The following is a 21,739-nucleotide window of genomic DNA, read 5'->3' as shown; positions in this document are numbered from 1 at the left end:
GATATGAGAATGCAGTCAGGTAAATACTACATCTGTTTTTTTTACATCTGTCTTTTCATGTACAATGCTTAATTTTAGAGAAATTTGCAGACTGTATTTGATTACAGTGATTCTTATATAGTGATAGTTATTTGAATTTGAATTTCTTCAGGCTATTCATGGTGAAACATAAATAGCCATTACAGTCACTGTGTGTGACTGGTAGTTACATTCTATAAACATGTGAGGTGGCCGATATCAGGATATCAGGTTCACAAAAATACCAAAACTTTTTAAAATGATATCTTTCCCTTAGCTTAACTGGCTATCTTTGCATTGGCTTAACTGAATATCTTTCCCTTAGCTTAACTGGCTATCTTTCCCTTAGCTTAACTGGCTAGATTTCCATTAGCTTAACTGGCTATCTTTCCCTTAGCTTAACTGGCTATCTTTCCCTTAGCTTAACTGGCTAGATTTCCATTAGCTTAACTGGCTATCTTTCCCTTAGCTTAGCTGGATATCTTTCCCTTAGCTTAACTGGCTAGATTTCCATTAGCTTAACTGGCTATCTTTCCCTTAGCTTAACTGGCTAGCTTTCCATTAGCTTAACTGGCTATCTTTCCCTTAACTTAACTGGCTAGCTTTCCGTTAGCTTAGCTGGCTAGCTTTCCGTTAGCTTAACTGGATATCTTTCCCTTAGCTTAACTGGCTATCTTTCCCTTAGCTTAACTGGCTAGCTTTCCGTTAGCTTAACTGGCTATCTTTCCCTTAGCTGGATATCTTTCCCTTAGCTTAACTGGCTATATTTCCGTTAGCTTAGCTGGATATCTTTCCCTTAGCTTAACTGGTTATTTTTCCCTTAGCTTAACTGGCTATCTTTCCCTCAGCTTAACTGGCTATCTTTCCCTTAGCTTAACTGGATATCTTTCCCTTAGCTTAACTGGCTATCTTTTCCTTAGCTTAACTGGATATCTTTTCCTTAGCTTAACTGGATATCTTTCCCTTAGCTTAACTGGCTATCTTTCCCTTAGCTTAACTGGCTATCTTTCCCTTAGCTTAACTGGATATCTTTCCCTTAGCTTAACTGGCTATCTTTCCCTTAGCTTAACTGGATATCTTTCCCTTAGCTTAACTGGCTATCTTTCCCTTAGCTTAACTGGCTATCTTTCCCTTAGCTTAACTGGCTATCTTTCCCTTAGCTTACCTGAATATATTTCCCTTAGCTTAACTGGCTATCTTTCCCTTAGCTTAACTGGCTATCTTTCCCTTAGCTTAACTGAATATATTTCCCTTAGCTTAACTGGCTATCTTTCCCTTAGCTTAACTGGCTATCTTTCCCTTATCTTAAGTGGATATCTTTCCATTTTCCATTTCCCTTAATATTTCCCTTAGCAAGCCATTGTTCCCTTAGCTGGTTATTGTTGACATACTTGGATATAAAGTTAACTTACTTAACAGCAGTCTTTCTCCAAGAGCCGAGATAAGCTGCCAACTTGGGAGCCCCTCGTGTTATTTAAATGTGAGGTAAATTCTCATTCTAACTTTCATTCGTTGGTTACATGATCCTCACAATTAAATATCACATGCAAAAATAAAAAAAATATGTAACTTTTATAACCTTGCTGGCTTACACAACGTGTATAGTCAAGCACAAAAACATTTATAATTTAATATTTTTATTTATTTATTATCAGCACTACCAATAATAAAGGTGAGATTATGAATCAGCACCATGGAGCAAATTCGTAGCTATCCAAAATATTAAATAAAAATATTTTTATAAATAAAAATGTATAGCTATACAGTATATGTCTTGAAAAATATGAGATGTTACTATGTGTGTGTGTGTGTGTGTGTGTGTCCCTCCAAAGGTCTCTGCACAACTCTGCTGTGGTACCTTGATTTTTCTCCACTTTTGGTTTAGAAAATCTTTCAGAGCTGATACTACATTTCACACAGTGTTGCTCCTATCCACTAAGCTAGCTAATCTACCTAGCTCTCACAGACTAAACCAATAAAAAATATTCAGATACCCTTCATATGAACTTGTTATGACACAAATTTTCAGATTGTAAAATATTGTGTGGTAAATTTGGGCTGACCCAGAGTAACCTAGCATAGGATTTGTGTGGGCATGCTCACATATGTGTGCGTGTTGCCCACATATAACCCACAATGCCTACAGTGTGTAAATGGTGCAGGCTGAATTAGGGCTGACCCACAGTGGCCCTGCATGAGATTTGTGTGGGCATGCCAGAGTGTGGGTTGCCCACATATAACCCACACTTGCCCTTCAGGGTGTGAAATGGTGCAGGCTGAATGTGGGCTGACCCACAGTGGGCCTGCCTGGGATTTGTGTGGGCGCATCAAAGTGTTGGCTGTCCAAATAATTCCCACACTGGGCCTACAGGGGCATTAATGCACTGGGCCAGTTCAGGCTAGCCCACAGCGGCCTTTTATAGGATTTGAGTGGGCCAGCCAATGAACAGGCTGCCCACAGAAAACCCATGTTGGGCCTGTTTGGAATTTTAATGGGCTAGCCCCTGCCCACAGTGCCCGCACTTAGCCCACGAAGGGCCGATGTGTAGCTTTTTGCTGGGTAATAATGCACTCCATATATGCAGGATTAAAGTAAAATAAATGATACTGGACATATACATATATAAAATGTCTCTAGAAGATATATAATAGGAAATGAAAACAGTGTGAATTTTTCTTTTGCTTAAAACAGCAAGAAAGTACTACCCTGAATGTGATAATTAGGGGTGGGTGATATGGCTCCATATTTCAGGGTAATATAGTTCATGATATTCAAAAATATTGACAACATTATTTCTTACGATATTTATGGCATACTGCCTTATTAAAACAGATTAATGTAATTTCTGGAGCTGTGATTGTATGCAGATAAATTATCCCATAAATGGTCCTACACCTGAATAAAAAAAGTAATATTATCTAATTTCTAGAACATAAAAACAGGAAGGGGTAGGTCGAGACTCTTCATTTAATACAGGCTTTTTCTGCTTCCGGTCACTGAAATTATTGTATTGAAAAATAAAAATATTTGATTATAAAAGGTGAGGGGTAGAGATATACTGCAAGTCAGAAAATTACAAAGATATTTATAAGATAAAATGAGATACACTTTGTTAGAGCAGTATGACATATTTACAGCTAGTGCTGGACGATATGGCCAAAATTTATATCACGATACATTCCTTAATTTCGGTCGATACAATATAATTTCGATATCGATATAAATATTTGGAAGGCCTCAGAAAAACTGTTAGGAATCCCTGCAATGGAAATCTGTACCTATTACTGTCTTTAAAGCCTCCTCTCATAAAAAACTGTATAATACTTTAGAAATTAAAAAATGGTCAGAATGAATTAATGCTCACCTTTATTTGCATGTAGCAATATAAAAACATGACATCTCTGTCAAACACAAACCAATAACCTCTTTACATTTTACCAATATAAATAACTTTACATTACAACAGAGGCAGAGCTTCTTATCCTTTTGTAAACATATTTAACAGATCAAAACAAAAGTGCCTCATCCAGGATAAAGAATGCAGAAAGCCTTCATTTATATAAAAGGAACATGATATCACCGTCAAATAAACAAACCTATATCAACTATAAATAACTTAGATACAACATAAACTACATAAGTGCTTCAGCCAGAATAAGGAATATATTGTGTGTAGTGAAACTGCTTGAGGTGGTGGAACAGATTAGATGCATTACCGTTGCTAGTCAACTCCACTTTCCGGCACAATTGGGAGCAAGCTGAAGTTTATCAGACCTTTGAAAGCCGAACCACTGAATTAGACCTGCCTCCCTCAACTATCTCTCCTGTTTAATCACTTGTGGAAGCATCAGGTGTGCTCATTCTGCATCTAAAATCTAAAATTCTGCATCAGGGCCGAGCCTAATCGAGGAACTCGGTTCGGCCGCACTGCGCTCCGCTCGGCTTCATAGCGGGAGGTTCTAGGTGTGGACCGGAGCGCAGCCGAGCTTCAAGTTTTAGTAGTATGGATTATAGTGTAAAGTGTGATACTACTAAAGTAGTAGTATAACACTGTATTCAGTGCTCAGGACAGCAGCAGTGTTTCTGCTACATACATTTTGCAGCTGCAGCCTGCTGACAGTCAAGATACAACTACATATTAAAATGTCTGTGAATTTATAATGGGATAAAAGTACTGAAGCCTTTATTGTAGTATGAAGGTGTCCCAGTATTTTTCTCCATATAGTGTAACTAATGTAGGTAGTTATTTTTGGTTAATTGACCTGCTTTTATTTTAATCCACAATTTTTTTTCTTTGTTTTTCCAGAATAAACAACCAGGATATTTAATAAAGAACAGTGTTAAACTACTGAAAGAGGTGAAGCACAAGCCATCCAGAAGAATCTCCTGAAAACGCAGAAATTCTTTGCTACATTTCACAGACAGATGGAGCCAAGTCCCGACATGGAGAAACATCAGCACTCTATCAAGAGTTTTACTAAACAGAGTGATCTCAAAAAACACCAGCGCATTCACACAGGAGAGAAACCGTATCACTGCTCAGACTGTGGGAAGAGTTTTACTCAACAGGGTAATCTCAAAAAACACCAGCGCATTCACACAGGAGAGAAACCGTATCACTGCTCAGACTGTGGAAAGAGTTTTAATCAACAGAGTGATCTCAAAAAACACCAGCGCATTCACACAGGAGAGAAACCGTATCACTGCTCAGATTGTGGGAAGAGTTTTACTGAACAGAGTACTCTCAAACTGCACCAGCGCATTCACACAGGAGAGAAACCGTATCACTGTTTCGACTGTGGGAAGAGTTTTAATCAACAGAGTCATCTCAAACTGCACCAGCGCATTCACACAGGAGAGAAACCGTATTACTGTTTCGACTGTGGGAAGAGTTTTACTCAACAGAGTAGTCTCAAAATACACCAGCGCATTCACACAGGAGAGAAACCGTATCACTGCTCAGACTGTGGGAAGAGTTTTAATCATCACAGTCATCTCAAAAATCACCAGCGCATTCACACAGGAGAGAAACCGTATCACTGCTCAGATTGTGGGAAGAGTTTTACTGAACAGAGTACTCTCAAACTGCACCAGCGCATTCACACAGGAGAGAAACCGTATCACTGTTTCGACTGTGGGAAGAGTTTTACTCAACAGAGTAATCTCAAAATACACCAGCGCATTCACACAGGAGAGAAACCGTATCACTGCTCCGATTGTGGGAAGAGTTTTACTAAACAGAGTACTCTCAAAATACACCAGCGCATTCACACAGGAGAGAAACCGTATCACTGTTCAGACTGTGGGAAGAGTTTTACTAAACAGAGTACTCTCAAAATACACCAGCGCATTCACACAGGAGAGAAACCGTATCACTGCTCAGACTGTGGGAAGAGTTTTACTCAACAGAGTAATCTCAAACTGCATCAGCGCATTCACACAGGAGAGAAACCGTATCACTGCTCAGACTGTGGGAAGAGTTTTACTGAACAGAGTACTCTCAAAATACACCAGCGCATTCACACAGGAGAGAAACCGTATCACTGTTCAGACTGTGGGAAGAGTTTTACTGAACAGAGTACTCTCAAAATACACCAACGCATTCACACAGGAGAGAAACCATATTACTGTTTCGACTGTGGGAAGAGTTTTACTAAACAGAGTAATCTCAAACTGCATCAGCGCATTCACACAGGAGAGAAACCGTATTACTGTTCAGACTGTGGGAAGAGTTTTACTAAACAGAGTGAACTTATATTACATCAGTGCATTCACAAGAGATAGAAAAGTATCCCAAATCTGTTCCTCTGCCATAAAAAATGCAAACCTTAAATCTTTCAGACAGCCAAAAACACCTCATCATGCACAAAATCTTCACTCTGTTACAAGAACTAAATTTAAAAATGGCTTTTTACAGGTTCAGAAAAATGAATCTTATCCAGAGATGATGTTTACTGAATTTCATGCTGTGTTTTTATGTTTGTTTGTATACCTACATTAGTTAATGCCTGCAGAGCTCTTCAACACTTAGTGTTGTGTTTTAAGAAGTTTTTACACACAGAATCATAAATGGTACCACTAACAGCATAAACTAGGAACATACATTTTTACAATTTTTTCAGTGAATAAATAGTAAAGCGATGATGCTAGCTCAGAGTAAAATCGTATATTAAATCTCAGCATTAGCTTTAGAACTAATAATAAACAAAAGTGAGGATTTTATCATTCTGGGACATTTTTAGGTTTAAAAATTGAATATGCTTTGCCATAAGTAGGAAATGATTATTTGGTCAACTTATGTCATTTACAGCCTTAACACATTCTCAATTGTTTACATATAAAAACTTTATTTATTTTTTCCTCCACTCCACGTTTGTAGTTTGTAGTTGGAGCGAGGGCACTGCCAGTGTTTGCTCCAGATGTTAGATTAGCATTACTTAGTCTTTTAAAATTTAGATGTCGTAGTTTAAAGGAGTAGAGTATTCTTAGGAGTAGAGAATATTCTTAGCTTGCAACAAAAGGCCAACAAAATCCTTTTCAGAGTTAAAAAAAAAAAACGGTCTAGCTGTAGTTTCCATACTGAAAGCAACACTCAGCAGGCTATGCAGCAGTAAGACTGCAGGATCCTTGATTCCCTCTACTGCACATGTGTCAAACACAAGGCCCGCGGGCCAAATGTGGCCACATCCAAGCGAGAGCTTGTAAGATCTTAGTGTCTATAATAAATAGGTCAAAAGAGTTCTTTGACCAAAAACTACATTTCCCACAATGCTTGTCGATTGTATTACCCGCGAAGTTACGGCTTACTGCCACTACACGGCAGTGTAGTCATTGATGTGGAAACCCTGCCGGAGGGAAGGTGTAACTTTGCGGGTGGAATTGAGACATACAAACGTTTATCCCATAATGTCCAGAAAAAGAGAAGCTGATGCAGACGGACGGCTGTGCTTCAAGGCGAAAGTGTCTCTCTGACATATCCTCATGGATGAGGGAGCATCACCTTCAATTAAATCTCTCAAAGACTGAACTTCTGGTTATACCAGCAAAACCATCTTTTCAACACAAATTCTCTATAAGTATCGACTCTCTCTCTCTCTCACCGACAAAGGTTGCTAGGAACCTGGGTGTTATGGTTGATGACCAACTCTCCTTCACGCACCATGTGGCCTCAGTTGCTCGGTCCTGCCGCTTTGCGCTCTATAACATCCGAAAAATTAGACCGTTCCTGACGCAACAGGCCACCCAACTCCTGGTGCAAGCGGTCGTCATCTCACGCCTCGACTACTGCAATGCCCTGCTAACTGGCCTCCAGATGATCCAGATGATGATCCAGAACGCAGCAGCACGTCTGGTCTTCAACCAGCCAAAACGGGCACATGTCACCCCGCTGCTCATTGAGCTCCATTGGCTACCAGTTGATGCTCGCATCAAATTCAAAGCTCTTACAATCGCCTACAAGGTGATGACAGAACAGGCTCCTTCCTACCTGCACTTGCTCCTGAAGACTTACGCTACCTCCCGGCCGCTGCGCTCCTCCAGTGAACGTCGCCTCGCTTTGACAAACATTCACACAAAGCAATCCAGACTGTTCTCATACAGAGTTCCCCAATGGTGGAACAAACTACCTTCCACTACCAGATCAGGAGAATCTCTCACTATCTTTAAGAAACTCCTGAAGACAGAGCTCTTCAAAGAGCACTTACTCTCTTAACACCTCTAACACACTAACTACTTCTAAGCTCATTTCCTTCTTCCTCTCCTTCACTCCTCTATCCTATTATTCCCCTTTGTCCTCCTTTTATCCCTATCCAGGGTTTCCCCCAGGATTTCCTTGAAGGTGCGGTGGCAGGACCCCCCGGTTGGGAACTGATAATTTATATTTTAATACCCTTTTCCAAAGAAAATTAAGACCAACTCGCAAGATCATATACGTTAAAATAAAAAAACTATTAATTGTTTACGTTTAATCTAGCTGCTTGAAAACTTCAAATGTGAATGCACAAGACACAATACGAGACACAAACATTACAATTTTCTCACTGTACAGTATACACAATTAAACTTTATACAAAACCAAATTCAATTTAATATATTTAATATATATGTATTATTTATTCGCTCTTATCTGTATTAGGTATTTTAAATGTGAGAATGAGTAAATAAAATAAAAAATATTATTGAATTTAATTAAAAATTGTGCTTATTAAAACAGACAAATAATATCTTTAATCTTTAATTTAATTACAATAAAATGTTTACTGGACCGTGAAAACAAATGCATCACAGAGCTGTTCTAGGGTGCCTCTATTCTAGGGCCCTACATCCTTGCTTTATGACAGCTCCAGAAACAGAAACATAGCGTGATTTTCACTCCACCAGGTGAGTGAGCCTCAGTGGACACCTGCGTAAGTTGAAGCTGTTTAATCACTGTTTAATTCATCTCTCTCTCTCGCGCGCGCATTATGTTTCAGTCTCTCTCTCTCTCTCTCTCTCTCTCTCTCTCTCTCTCTCTCGCGTTATGTTTCAGTCTCTCTCTCTCGCTGTGTCCTATACTCACACTCTCTCTCTCGCGCGCGCGTTATGTTGGCACTGCATGACTAACTACCGATTTCCACCCCCGAAGTTCAACACATGGCTGACGGAATTATTCCCCCCTAAATTTAGCTCCGGCAAATTTAAGACATTTTGGTTGAAATTTTAAGACAAAATAAGACTTTTCAAGGCCTTATTTGACAAAAATGAAATTTAATACCATTTAAGACTTTTTAAGGACCCGCGGCCACCCTGCTACATGTGCAGGACTGGAACACAGCTGTGCGTTTAGGAATTACGGCTAGAGAAGCCCTCACCTGTAGCCTCCCGAAATAGATGCAACATGCGAAACCAGCCGTGTTGTACGTCTACAACATATTACCGATATAACCCTTGAACAATGTTCAACAACTTGTTCACAAATATAAAAAAACATCATTTCAGCGCCACATACCTCGGATTCAGTTGTCCAGTTTGACAGCCGGTGTCCTGTCGAGATGATCAAATTCCAGTGTCAGAAACGAGAGAGGGCGGGGCAACGCTGATCAAGCGCGGGAAAAACGCCGGGCTCCGAATTTTCACGAAGGGTGGCGGGGAAGAACGAAGGCGTGGCGGACCGCCGCACTGAAATGAACGTGGCGGAAACCCTGATGTTATGTTGATGTAAAATAAAGGCATTAACCCCAAATGAGATTTACTCATTATTTTTATTATTATATTAATGTTTCCCCAAACAGAAAGGGTCAATTTAAAATCAACAGTGGTAAGATGGGGGTAATTAATTTATTCCTTGCTTTTACTGGTTCTTTGCAGGTTGACATGTTTTGGAAAAAGTGAGAGGGTTGAAATGCAATTTATTTGTAAAGCATATTGTGTATAACTAACGTGCATAACTAGTTCCAGAAGGTTGTGAACCTAATTGTTTGGCTTAGCTTTGTATGCGTTTCCAGTTATCTGCTGAAGCTGGAACAATGGAACAGTTGCCACCGTCTGAAATGGCACTACAGTTATGCAGGGAGCCTCAAAGTAGTTGGTCTATAAAAACGTATACATGTAAATTTCACGTAGAAAAGACGTCCACAACGACCTAATTTAAACTAGAATTAGCCCTTATCCGGAGGTCTCGGGGACGTCAATACTGGACGTGCAGAAGACGTCAGAAAAAAGACGTCGTCTGGCGTCACAGTCTGCACCTTCAGGAGACCAAAATTGGACGTGCAAAAATGACCTAGAAAAGACGTCGTTTCAACGTCTCTTTGTTTAGTGGGAACATCTCATTCTAACGGAAATATTGAAAAACTAATTAAATATAAAAATAATTGACCACTATTGACAAAACTTGTAAATAATAAACAAATTGCACTGTGTGACTGGCAGCCAGGCTACATTCTAAATAGTTTAATATAGAAAGTAAAGGATGGAGATATACTGCAAGTCAGAAAATACAAAGATGAAGATATTTATAAGAGAAAATCAGACACCTTTATTCGAGCAGTTTAACATATTTAATAATGGTAAAAAAAGGTCACTATATTAGAGTGGTATAAGTATGGATTAATGTATTATAGTGTAAAGTGAAATACTAACGTAGTAGTTAAACATTGTATTCAGTACTGGACAGCAACCGTGTTTCTGCTACATAAATTTTGTAGCTGCAGTCAAGCTACAACTACATATTATAATGTCTATGGATTAAGGCCCCGTCCACACAAACCAGTATATTTTTTAAAAACTGAGGTTTTTGTCTCCGTTTTGGCCTTTCTTCCACATGAAAACGTTGTTTTCGAAAACGCCTTCCAAGGTGGAGATTTTTGAAAAAGCTGTGTGGACGGGGGAAAACGGAGGTTTCGGAAAACACTGACGTCCCACAGTGAGACTGCGCATGTCTGCTTTTTGTTTAGCATTAGCGTAGCGATGGGGAGGGGACTCTGTCCTGTGCAACAACAGCAAATTCTGGCCGCATATTACACCCAACTGATCCAACTAATGAACTAACTGCCCTCTCTGACCCAACAGCGCGGATTTACCCAGAACCAACTGTAAACACATTTTACCAGTGTAGCTGAGACGAGTGATAGTGGCATGTTGGCTGTTCTACAGGCTGCTCTATCAGTATGAGCTTTAATCATACTGATCCAACACCACCCTGGATATACTGACAGACCAGCTACACCAGCAAACTCAAAATACATAATTTAATGTTACTGGAACTCCTCATTCAGCCTGTTTCCTCCCCAGCCTCTCCGGATGTTACAGATGGTCAGTAATGTGGGTTATATTGATTGTTTTAATAGATTCTGATTAAGTTTATTATGCAGTGAAAAAATAAGATGTTTGGTGTTTGTTTCTTCTTGTTTTTTTTTCTCACAAATATCTTTATTAATTTTCAGCATTTTACAACCACAAATCACCCCCCCCCCACCCTAAAACCCAATGCTATTGATACAAACTTTACATCTTTACATGCTTTACATGTTACAATTTTGTTACAAATCCCAAGAAGGGTAACCACATGTCTTCAAAGTCCTCAAGCTTTTCTTTAGCTATATAGGTCAGTTCCAATGCCAGGTTGCTGGACATTTGTTTAATCCATTGGTTTATCTTGGGTCTCTCAGTGTTTTTCCAGTTTAACGCAATCACATGCTTGGCCTGTAATAGGCAAAACTGACAAGCTTTCTCCTTATTTCAGTCCCTCCAAAACCATCAGGAAAAATGTGCAGCAAACAAAGTTTACAATCCATTGGCATATCACATTCAATTACACGAGAAATACATGTTGTAACCTCTTTCCAATATATCTGAAGTTCTGTACATTGCTACATGCAGTGAAGAAGAGTGCCCTTATCTGTACCACATTTAATAGTCATCAGGAATATATGAATTGAAATGATGAAGTTTTACAGGGGTAATATAGGTTCTGAATAACCATTTGTATTGTAACAGTCAAAACTTAGTGTTAATAGTTTGCGTTTGTGCCAACAGACACGAGTTGTTCCAATCTTCATTAGAGATTTCTCTTTGCAGATCAGTTTTCCACGCTTGTAAATATGAAGAACTACTTTCTTTTGAGGCTAGAAGTAAAAAGTTGTAGAATTTAGAAAGCAGACCTTTACTCTGACGATGAAGAAAGGCTGTGTTTTCTATAGTAGAGAGCGGGGGTTCTGCAGTAGATTTTAAGAGAGTAGTGATAAAACTTCTACTCTGCAAGTATTTAAAAAAATGTTTCTTAGGTAAACTGTATTTATTGACCAATTGTTCAAAAGACATTAATACTCCTCCACTACGTCCCCAATTTTATTTAAGCTTTTATTCAACCAAATTCTAAACCCCATGGCTGCTCTTCCTGGTTTAAATCTATTATTTCCCCAAATAGGTGACAGATATGAGATCTTGGGCACCTCATTCAAAGCCATATGCGACTGGTGCCAAACTAGTATAGTATTTTTGAGAAAAGGATTCTTTGTGTCTTTTAGCAGTTGTTTAATTTCAGCCGAATAAAGATAAGACGTTATTGGTAGCTTTAATGTATTATTTTCAATGTGTATCCAAGCCGGTGAATCAACAGTGGAAAAATAACAAGCAGCAGTCCAAAGTTGAGCTGCCCAATGGTACAGCTTGATATTAGGCAATCTAAGCCCCCCTCGGTAATAGGGCAGATAGAGAAGAGAGAGACGTAACCTGGGGCGCTTACTATACCATATAAATTTGGTGAATATTTTATTTAGGGAAGAAAAGAAAGATGCTGGAATTTGCAATGGAATAGACTGGAAAAGATATAAGAACTTTGGGAGAATAGACATTTTAATAATATTAATGCGACCTATCATCGAAATTGGCATCCCACCCCATCTTTCTAAAGAGTCCACCACCTTGTGCACTAAAGGATCATAATTAATAGAGAACATCTTCTTTATATCCGGATTTATTTTAATTCCGAGATAAGTAAAACCTTCTGAGGTACATGTAAAAGTTGTCTGTATTGGAGGGTTATTTCTGTTCAGTAATAGCAGAGAACTTTTCTTTTGGTTAACCTTGTAACCCGAGAATTCACCAAATATCTTCAGAATTTGACCTGCGTATTGTCATAGCAAGTGGCTCAATAGCAAACAAGAATAAATGAGGGGACAATGGGCACCCCTGTCTGGTTGATCTACAGAGGTTTATAGGTCTTGATAACTGGCTGTTTGTTATTACTCTGTCTGTGGGCTCTGTATATAATAACTGAATCCATTTCAGATATTTATCTCCTAGGCTGAATCTCTTAAGGGTCTCAAAAAGATACCTCCATTCAATCCTATCAAATGCCTTTTCGGCATCTAATGACAAAAAGGCATGGTCCATGGCAAATAGTTTTTCGTATAATATATTTAATAATCGTCTAGTATTGTGAAAAGCTTGACGGCCAAGAACAAAGCCATTTTGATCATTTATAATTAACTTAGGAATATGTAATTCAATCCTCCGTGCCAGAGCTTTGCATAATATTTTGGTGTCACATGACATTAAGGATATGGGCCGGTATGAGCCCATTTCTGTTGGAGCCTTTCCTGGTTTTAATAGAAGACAAATGGATGCCAATCTTAAAGATGGTGGTAGAATGCCCTTGTCATAAGACTCATTATACATTTCTAGTAGGTGGGGTAACAGCTTATTTGAAAATCTCTTGTAAAGTTAAATTGGAAGGCCATCCAGGCCAGGAGCTTCACCAGAATTCATGTGGTTGAGTGTCTCATAGAGTTCTTGAATTGTCAGCTTTTTATCCAGAGCACTTCTAATTTCCTCTGATAAGGTTGGGAATTGGAGTTTGTCCAGAAACTGGTCCTGCTTATTTGTGTTGTCCGGATACTGTGATTTATATAAATGTTCATAATATTCTGCAAAAGCATCTTGTGGGTCTGTTAAATTCTCTCCATTGTCAAGTACAATTGAATTAATGGTTTTATTTGTCTGTATTTTTTAAGCCGCCAGGCTAGGAGTTCCTTGATCATAGTATGACTGTTTTAACCATAGTAAGCTAGTAGCTATTTTGTTAGTGGTGAGTTCATTATATTCAGATTTTAATAAAAGAAGTTTCTTATATTTTCCGGTATCATCACAAAAATACAATTGGTCTTGCAGTTCTTTGATTTGCATTTCCAGATCTTTCAATTTATTTAAATGTAATTTAGATTTATGCCTAGTATAGCTCATTATTTCCCCCCTTATATAGGCTTTAAATGCCTCCCATTTTATTGATGCACTAGTCTGGTTTGTATTAAAAGTAAAGTAATCTATGATTTTCTCTTCAAGAAATTCCTCAAATTCGTCAGACTTCAGCCATTTAGCCTGGAATTGGAAGGGAACTGGAGATGAAAAGAAATTTGGAAATTTAATTGATAAGATAACTGGGGCATGGTCCGAGAGTAATATAGCTTCATACCAACAATTCTGGACCATAGATATCAGACCAGAGGAAACAAGAAAGAAGTCTATTCGTGAATATGTTTTATAGGTACTAGAAAAGCACGAATACTCTGTCTTACTGGGATAACGTTGTCTCCAAATCTCCACCAAATTTGCTCATATCCTCTTTCAGCAAGCGAATTTCTTTGAGAATATCACTATTTGTGGGTCCCTCTTGTGTAGCGTCTTCAGTGGGAGAATCCAGCGTTACCTTGCTAGCATTAGCCATAGCTACATTAGCTCCATTAGCCCTCCGTCTTGTGGTGTCGTTTTACCTGGTTGTTGACCAGATTTGGCGTTTTTCAGTGGCATGGTGTTCAGCAAAGGTGCGTGTGTTTAAAAGGAGTAAAACTGTGTCTACTGGTCACATTTAAGGATTAATTTAAGAGATACAGCAGCGAGCCTCGCGTGTGTGCAGCCTCTCACTAAGACGCCATAACCGGAACCCGTTTCTCCTAGTTTTAGTAATTATATTAAGCCACATTAAGATTCATCCTTATAACAGGCTTCAGTGGAAAGAAACCCCACATTAAGCATTTTTACGTTGAGTGGTTCTTCAGTTAGCTGGGTTAGCTCTGCGGTTTTGGAGTAACACTAATGCTATTCTGCTGTATCACTCAGCTCGCCTCAGCGAGGGCAGATAGTTAGTTGATTATTTGGATCAGGTGTGTTGTGATCAGTATAAAACCAGTGAGCGTAAAGCCTGAAACAGGGACAGCACCTGTATTGGTTCTGATATCTCTGCGATGTGTGGATTAATAACGTTAACAGCTTAATTTAATTTTACTCTCACTTTAGTAAACACAGTGGAGGTAACTGAAATGTGCTGTGTGCAGTTTTTTCCAATCCTCCTGTCTGGAGGTACACACCTTGCCACAAACGGAAAAAAATTGTTGGGACAATAAAAAAAAATAAGAAGTTGCTACTGAGGACTGACGAGAAAACATTTTAACATTTTTAAGTGTTGTGGCGTTTCCATGTGGACGGAGATATTTCTAAAAACGCTGCTTGTGTGGACAAGACAAAAACCTTTTAAAAATATCCGGCTTCGTGTGGACAGGGCCTTGGAGTGGGATAAACGTACAGAAACTTTTATGGCAATATGGTGTCCCAGTAGTTTTGTCCATATAGTGTAACTGATGTAGGTAATTATTTTTGGATAATTTACCTGCTTTTATTTTAATACATAATACAATTTTTCTTTTTTTTTTTTTACAGAATATTCCAAGGTTTCTCCTGATTTTCATCCCTACCAACAACCAGGATATTTAACTAAGATCAGTGTTAAACTGCTGAAAGCGGTGAAGCACTAGCCATCCTGAAGAATCTCCAGAACACACAGAAATTGTTTGCTACATTTAACAGAAGCCAAGTCCCGACATGGAGAAACATCAGCACTCTGTCAAGAGTTTTACTAAACAGAGTAATCTCAAAAAACACAAGCGCATTCACACAGGAGAGAAACCACATCACTGCTCAGACTGTGGGAAGAGTTTTAATCAACAGAGTCATCTCAAAATACACCAGCGCATTCACACAGGAGAGAAACCGTATTACTGCTCAGACTGTGGAAAGAGTTTTACTCTACAGAGTCATCTCAAAATACACCAACGCATTCACACAGGAGAGAAACCGTATTACTGCTCAGACTGTGGGAAAAGTTTTACTACACAGCGTCATCTAAAAAAACACAAGTGCATTCACACAAGATAGAAACCGTATCAGTGCTCAGACTTTTGGAAGTGTTTTACTCAACAGTGTAATCTCAAACTGCACCAGTGCATTTACCAATGCCTTTTTATTGGTTCAGAAAAATGATTCTTATCCAGGGATGATATTTATAGAATTCCACGTTATGTTTTCATGTATGTTTAAATACCTCGTTTGTTCAAGCCCACAGAGATCTCCACCACTAGTCAAACATGTGTTTTAAACACAGAATCATACGTTACCGCTAACTTCATAAATTAAGAACAAATATTTTATAATCCTGATATGTTGAACCTTTTTCATGATATGAATGTTAAAAAATGGTAAAAACTTTACTGATTTACAGGTGCACTGCATTGGCCTTTAGAACTAATAATATATTTAAAGAGTGTGGATTTGCTTAGTTGAGTATGCCATGCCATAAGTAAGAAAGGGTAATTTAGGTGAGTTTATATATTTAATTCTGACAGTGTTCATTTAAAGCGGCGGAACGTTTATTGTCTTTATGGTTTACGTGCTTTGCAGCGCAGTAAAGTTGCAGACCAATCATGTGTGCTGTAAGATCACCACACGCTCTCCTCTGCCAATCAGATCTGTGCAGATGCGAGAGCGCGGAGCCACATGTAACATGGAGGAGGCCGGATGCAAACGCAAGTCGGTTTTATTAGACATATTACAAACCAAGAAACTAGGACAAGAAAATAAACACTATGACTATAAAACAAAGGACTAAACCCGGTCCAAACAAACAAAGAAGTAAAATAAACTAACAAAGAATCAAACAATATAAAGAAAACAAACCAGAACTCCGTAAACAAAACACAGATTAACATCCAGACAGGCTTGAACAGGACAGCATCAAACTAAAAGCACGGCAGAGAACAAAGGAGAACATAGGGTATTTATACACAGGCACACACTAGGGACACCTGTGGAGGTAGTGAGGGGGCGGAGTTACATATGAGATCGGAGGGGTTACCGATGACAGGATGGGGCTAAGGCGGAGACAAGACCAAAACAAAAACAGAGCCATGTGAAGCACATGAATGACCTGGGGAAGTAAACAAAACAAGAGGACAAGAGCAGGAAGGAACCAAAAATAAAGGAAAGACACTAGACAGACACAGACTAAGGTGTGACATAACCTCCCCCCAACGGCGCCACTATCAGAGGCGCCAAGCGAGGGAGAACAGAGGACAGGACAAGACTGGACTAGACATGGGACATGAGGAAAGGCTGGAGAGTGGACGAAGAAAGAGACTGGACAAGGGACTTAAACTGAACTGGGAACGTGGACTGGACAGGGGGCCGGACCCTAGACTGGGACAGAGACTGGACTGTGGATGGGAACATAGACTGGACAGAGGGCTGAGACTGGACAAAAGATTGGACAGGGGACAAGGACTGGACACTAGAACGAGATGGAGACCAGGGACGGGAAAATAGAACAGACAAAAGAATGCACAGGGGGCTGAGACTGGACAGAGGGCCAAACGCTAGACAGGGATGGAGACTGTACTGGGGACTGGACAGGACGGGACATGGGGACAGGTACTAAAACATTGACAGGAACTGGGACTAATATGGTGATGGGGACAGGAACCGAAAAATTACCAAACATGGGAACTGGAACACAGACAGTAACGGGGACCAAGACAGGTAGAGACAAGGATACATGCATCAACATTAAAGACCCAGGACTGGCAAAAGTCTGAGGGGCCAGCCTGGGCACCGTTCTAGGAGCTGGTAAAGGAGACCTTGGTGCGGGCCTAGGAGCCCGTGACCTGGGGGCTGTTCCACGAAGCGAGCTTAAAAAAGCGGTGCTTATTTGAGTAAGCCTCGCTTGAGTTAGCCAAACAATTCCAGCTAGTTCCATTCCACTAACACAATCCAGACTCAACCTGTTCCCACTAATTCAAGCCAGGCTTTTGTAATCAAGGCTTGTGCACGTGGTATTTACACAGCCTTAGTAATCGAGCCCTGAAAAATCGAGAAACATTTTCAAAGAGGTGAAGGAATGCGCTGTTTTTTTCTCTCCTGCTGAAAAGGAGTGACTATTTGATGAATATAAAGACATAATTGTGAGGAAAGGAAACATTTCTTGTGTTATTAAAATTAATTATGAAAATTACAGACCGATTAAGTGCGTAAGCCTATTTAATCCATTCCTTGGCATTCCAAAATGCTATAGTAAATTAAGAAAATTGATAATTATATTCTGATTTAGAAGCAACATTGGGGATTAAAATTAACATGGCAGCTGGTCAAGGTTAAATATAAAAATATACCAGAATGGTAAGTGTAATTCCAATTGGTTAGTCTAATGTGCAGGGAAATGCTAAATTACACATTTTAGTGTGTATTATGATATAAATTAACTGCATTAAATATTTTAGCAACCAGAAAAAAAACAGCTGTTGCTGCTACTGGTGGTGATCTCAATCACTGCCTACAGCCTTCAGTGTTGGCTGCTCTTTTTATAGCCTACATTTTTTTGCTAATTTATATTACCTGTATAAACATATCGGTAGGGTAGTTGTGCATCATTAAATGAACCAAACATTTATACTATTTATATTGAACCAATATGATCACATATGTGAAATTATATAATTATGGGATTACAGATATACTTCAAAGTAACTTCATCTAAAGTACCTGGACATCAATAATACTAATAAATGTGTTTTTGTGATATAGAGTTTTTGCAAATAAATCTTTGTGGAAAATAACTGTGATTAAATACTGGATTTCATTTTACACTGGCCTGAATTTGTTAAGATTGAACCAATTAATTGCAAAAAATGTTCAGACACATTTCCAATACAGTGCAATACTTAATTAAATGTATAGAAATATTATATGATCTGCTGCATCCACTGCAATTTACTGGATTAAACCGTGGTGCAACCTTGTTCCTGGATTTTGTTTCCCACGTGCAAGGCTATGGCGTCACACGGCTCATCCAATAGAAGAGCTGCAGCTAAGCTAAGCGTCAACTCTAGCCTGGGACAGAGCAGGTTTGTTTAAACGTATATGTTGCTATAGTAACTGGACGAAGTCTAGCCTCTTTCGTGGAGCCGAAATTTGAGCAAAATGAGCCAGGCCTGTCTTAATAAGCCTGGCTTAATGAGTTAGCTTGCTTCGTGGAACAGCCCCCTGGACTGTTTACCGTTTTTGGATTTTTGGATCACCTCTGACAAGGCTGCCTCGTGTATGAACATTGGACTGCCTTTCGACTCTGGTATGGTCTTTGCCTCCAGGTATCTGTTTGCTGTTTGACTTTTGTACACCCTGTGGGGTTTTAATAAACATCTTGACTGGATTCGCAAGTGTCTGTGTTCTGTACCCCACCATGACTTACTGAACACTTAAGGTTTTGTTTCTGTGTGTCTCCCTCTGCTGGTGAGTCTGTATTTATTTGCAGTTCATGCTCCACCAGTTTTCACTATTTTACCTTTAATACGCTTCTAAAATTGTTCCATAATTTTTGGCAGAGGTGAAGCTTCTTCAGATTGGTGATTGTTCTTCATTTGTTTCTATAAAGGTGGAGTTTTATGATTTGTGTGTAAATCGCTGCTGTTGCAGCTGTTTTTATTAGTGCCGCTTATTTTTCCTTTACTCTTTCTTTTCTTAACCCCTTTTCTTAAACTCTTTTAAATATTAAAATGTGTTTTCTGTTTTAATAAGAATAAAAAAGGGTCTTTAGTATTTATAAATCATTACATTTACCTTTTAATAATTTTACACATTATCCCACTTTTATTGGAACTGGAGTTTTGCAAAGTAAAGCAGATTATAATGAGAGTGCACAATATTGCATTCTAATATATAATATAATCAATTATTTGACATCATATGTAATTGTTTTTATTGCACAGTTTTCTCCACTGCGGGCAATCCCTATAAATATTTTCTAAGAGAAATTATGTTAAAATGACTAGAATAAGAATGAATCATCATTTTTTTAAACAATTTCTGTAGGGGTGAAATGCATAGATTATACATGTTTATAGCTACCAGTATTGCCAAAACACAAACTGTGAAATAAGAATTAATCTTTACTTTTAAAAAGTAACATGATTATCTGTCATTTGTACACATAATTACTGTCATTTTGTGGGTATATCACTATAAAATACAGTTTATAGCTTATAACAAAATATGCACAAAAAAACAGTAAGGGAGGTGAGTAATAGAGATGCAAGAAAATATCTGCAAATTAAGGATTATTTTCTGGCAACCCTGACAGACATTTCCTTTCTGTCTAAAAACAAAAAGAACTGTTATGTTTTATGATTTTAAACTATACTGTACAGAACCTGGGAGGCGCAATGGATAAATAAAATAAAATAAAACACAGAAACCAAACTAAAACACAGTGCATAACCTCCGCGAAGCAGCAGAGGAGTTAAAGGCTCGGCTACAGAGAAGCCAACACAGCAAAATCTGCACACTGTATTATATAACTGTAACACTACAGCATTAATAATCAGCAGGTTATAAATGTAGACAATTGATGGTAATCACAGCAGCCCTGTAACAGATCATAAGCAGAAAATGCTCTTTTCCCTTTCTAAACTGGCAGCCCAAGTAATTAATCTAATTTTCCCTTAAAATACTATGACTTTAATCTCAAAGTAAAGGATTATTTTTTTTAAGTGACCCTAAATGCCATTATGGCAGATATAAACAGCACTGCAGACGTGTGTTTATTCTGCTTTTGCGCACATGAGATAAAAAAAATTGTGCACATAAAAATCATTCACTCAAAATAAAGAAATCGTTCACTCAAATAAAAAAAATCGTTCACTCAAAACAAATTGTTCACTCAAATAAAAAAATTGTTCACTCTAAATAAAGAAATCTTTCGCTCAAATAAAAATAATTATTCACTCTAAATAATGAAATCTTTCGCTCAAATAAAAATAATTATTCACTCTAAATAATGAATTTTTTTGCTCAAATAAAAAAGTGATTCGCTCAAAATAAAGAAATTGTGCGCTCAAATTAAAAAAATCATTCGCTCTAAATAAAGAAATCATTTGCTGAAATAAAAAAAATGATTCGCTCTTAATAAAGAAATAATTCGCTCAAATAAAAAAAAATTGCTCTAAACAGAGAAATCGTTCGCTAAAATAAAAAAATCGTTTACTCAAAATAAAGAAATCGTTCACTCAAATTAAAAACAATAATTCACTCAAATAAAAAAAAATCATTCGCTCTAAATAAAAAAGTTATTCATTAAAATACATTGTTCCGTCAAATAAAAAAAAATAATTCGCTCAAAATGAAGAAATTGTTAGCTCAAATAAAGAAAATCATTTGCTTTAAATAAAGAAATCAGTTGCTGAAATAAAAAAAATTATTTGCTCTAAATAAAGAAATCTTTCCCTCAAATAAAAAAATCATTCATTCAAAATAAGGAAATCATTCACTTGAATTTAAAAATTCATCCTCTAGAAATAAGGAAATCGTTCGCTTAAAAAAAAAATCGTTCACTCAAATTAAAAACAATAATTCACTCAAATAAAAAAAATCATTCGCTCTAAATAAAGAAAATCATTCGCTCTCAATAAAAAATCATTCATTAAAATAAAGAAATAATTCGCTCAAATAAAAAAAATATTCACTCAAAATAAAGAAATCGTTTGCTGAAATAAAAAAAGAATTTGCTCTAAATAAAGAAATTATTCGCTCAAATAAAAAAAGAATTTGCTCTAAATAAAGAAATTATTCGCTCAAATGAAAAAAAAATTCCCTCTAAATAAAGAAATTATTCGCTAAAATAAAAAAATAATTTTCTCTAAATAATGAAATCTTTTGCTCAAATAAAAAAATCATTCGCTCTAAATAAAGAAACCATTCACTTGAATTAAAGAAATTGTGAACACAATCGTTTCACTCAAATTTGAATCTTTAAAACCGCTGCTATCATGTGATAAATTAAAGAGAGGAGTGTTTAAACTGATTTTTTACTCCAGACCATAATAACAGAACTGGATGATTTGTTGCGTCTCTCTCGGATGTGATTGG

The 21,739-nt window shown here is 37.8% G+C and overlaps 4 protein-coding genes across 9 annotated transcripts in view; 2 read left to right on the top strand and 2 right to left on the bottom strand.

Annotated features, from left to right (window-relative positions):
• The window catches only part of LOC125801199 (zinc finger protein 271-like), an 883,173-nt gene that overhangs the window by 532,840 nt on the left and 328,594 nt on the right, over positions 1–21,739 (bottom strand). Inside the window, exon 2 of one of the 2 annotated variants that reach the window (XM_049477534.1) lies at positions 9,006–9,198. The gene's annotated coding sequence lies outside the window, so the exon portion shown is untranslated. Of the gene's footprint in view, positions 1–9,005; positions 9,619–21,739 lie in introns of those variants that run through there. The other variant, XM_049477536.1, reaches the window with a different exon arrangement.
• The window catches only part of LOC125801195 (zinc finger protein 585A-like), a 357,158-nt gene that overhangs the window by 82,071 nt on the left and 253,348 nt on the right, over positions 1–21,739 (top strand). For 4 of the 5 annotated variants that reach the window (XM_049477526.1, XM_049477528.1, XM_049477527.1 and 1 more), the window contains exon 2: positions 4,326–6,561. In XM_049477526.1, coding sequence (XP_049333483.1) covers positions 4,445–5,803 — 1,359 coding nt within the window. In that variant the 5' untranslated portion in view covers positions 4,326–4,444 and the 3' untranslated portion in view covers positions 5,804–6,561. Of the gene's footprint in view, positions 1–4,325; positions 6,749–21,739 lie in introns of all 5 variants that reach the window. The other variant, XM_049477525.1, reaches the window with a different exon arrangement.
• LOC111190407 (uncharacterized) overlaps positions 1–21,739 on the bottom strand; it is a 305,136-nt gene that overhangs the window by 112,514 nt on the left and 170,883 nt on the right. The gene's annotated exons all lie outside the window — the stretch shown is intronic.
• The window catches only part of LOC111190059 (NLR family CARD domain-containing protein 3-like), a 260,290-nt gene that overhangs the window by 156,642 nt on the left and 81,909 nt on the right, over positions 1–21,739 (top strand). The gene's annotated exons all lie outside the window — the stretch shown is intronic.

The sequence above is a fragment of the Astyanax mexicanus genome, chromosome 4 (genome assembly GCF_023375975.1).
Source record: "Astyanax mexicanus isolate ESR-SI-001 chromosome 4, AstMex3_surface, whole genome shotgun sequence".
NCBI classification, from domain to species: Eukaryota; Metazoa; Chordata; class Actinopteri; order Characiformes; family Acestrorhamphidae; genus Astyanax; species Astyanax mexicanus.
Note: the sequence above shows the minus strand (reverse complement) of the source record. Positions and strands in the feature narration are given on the sequence as shown.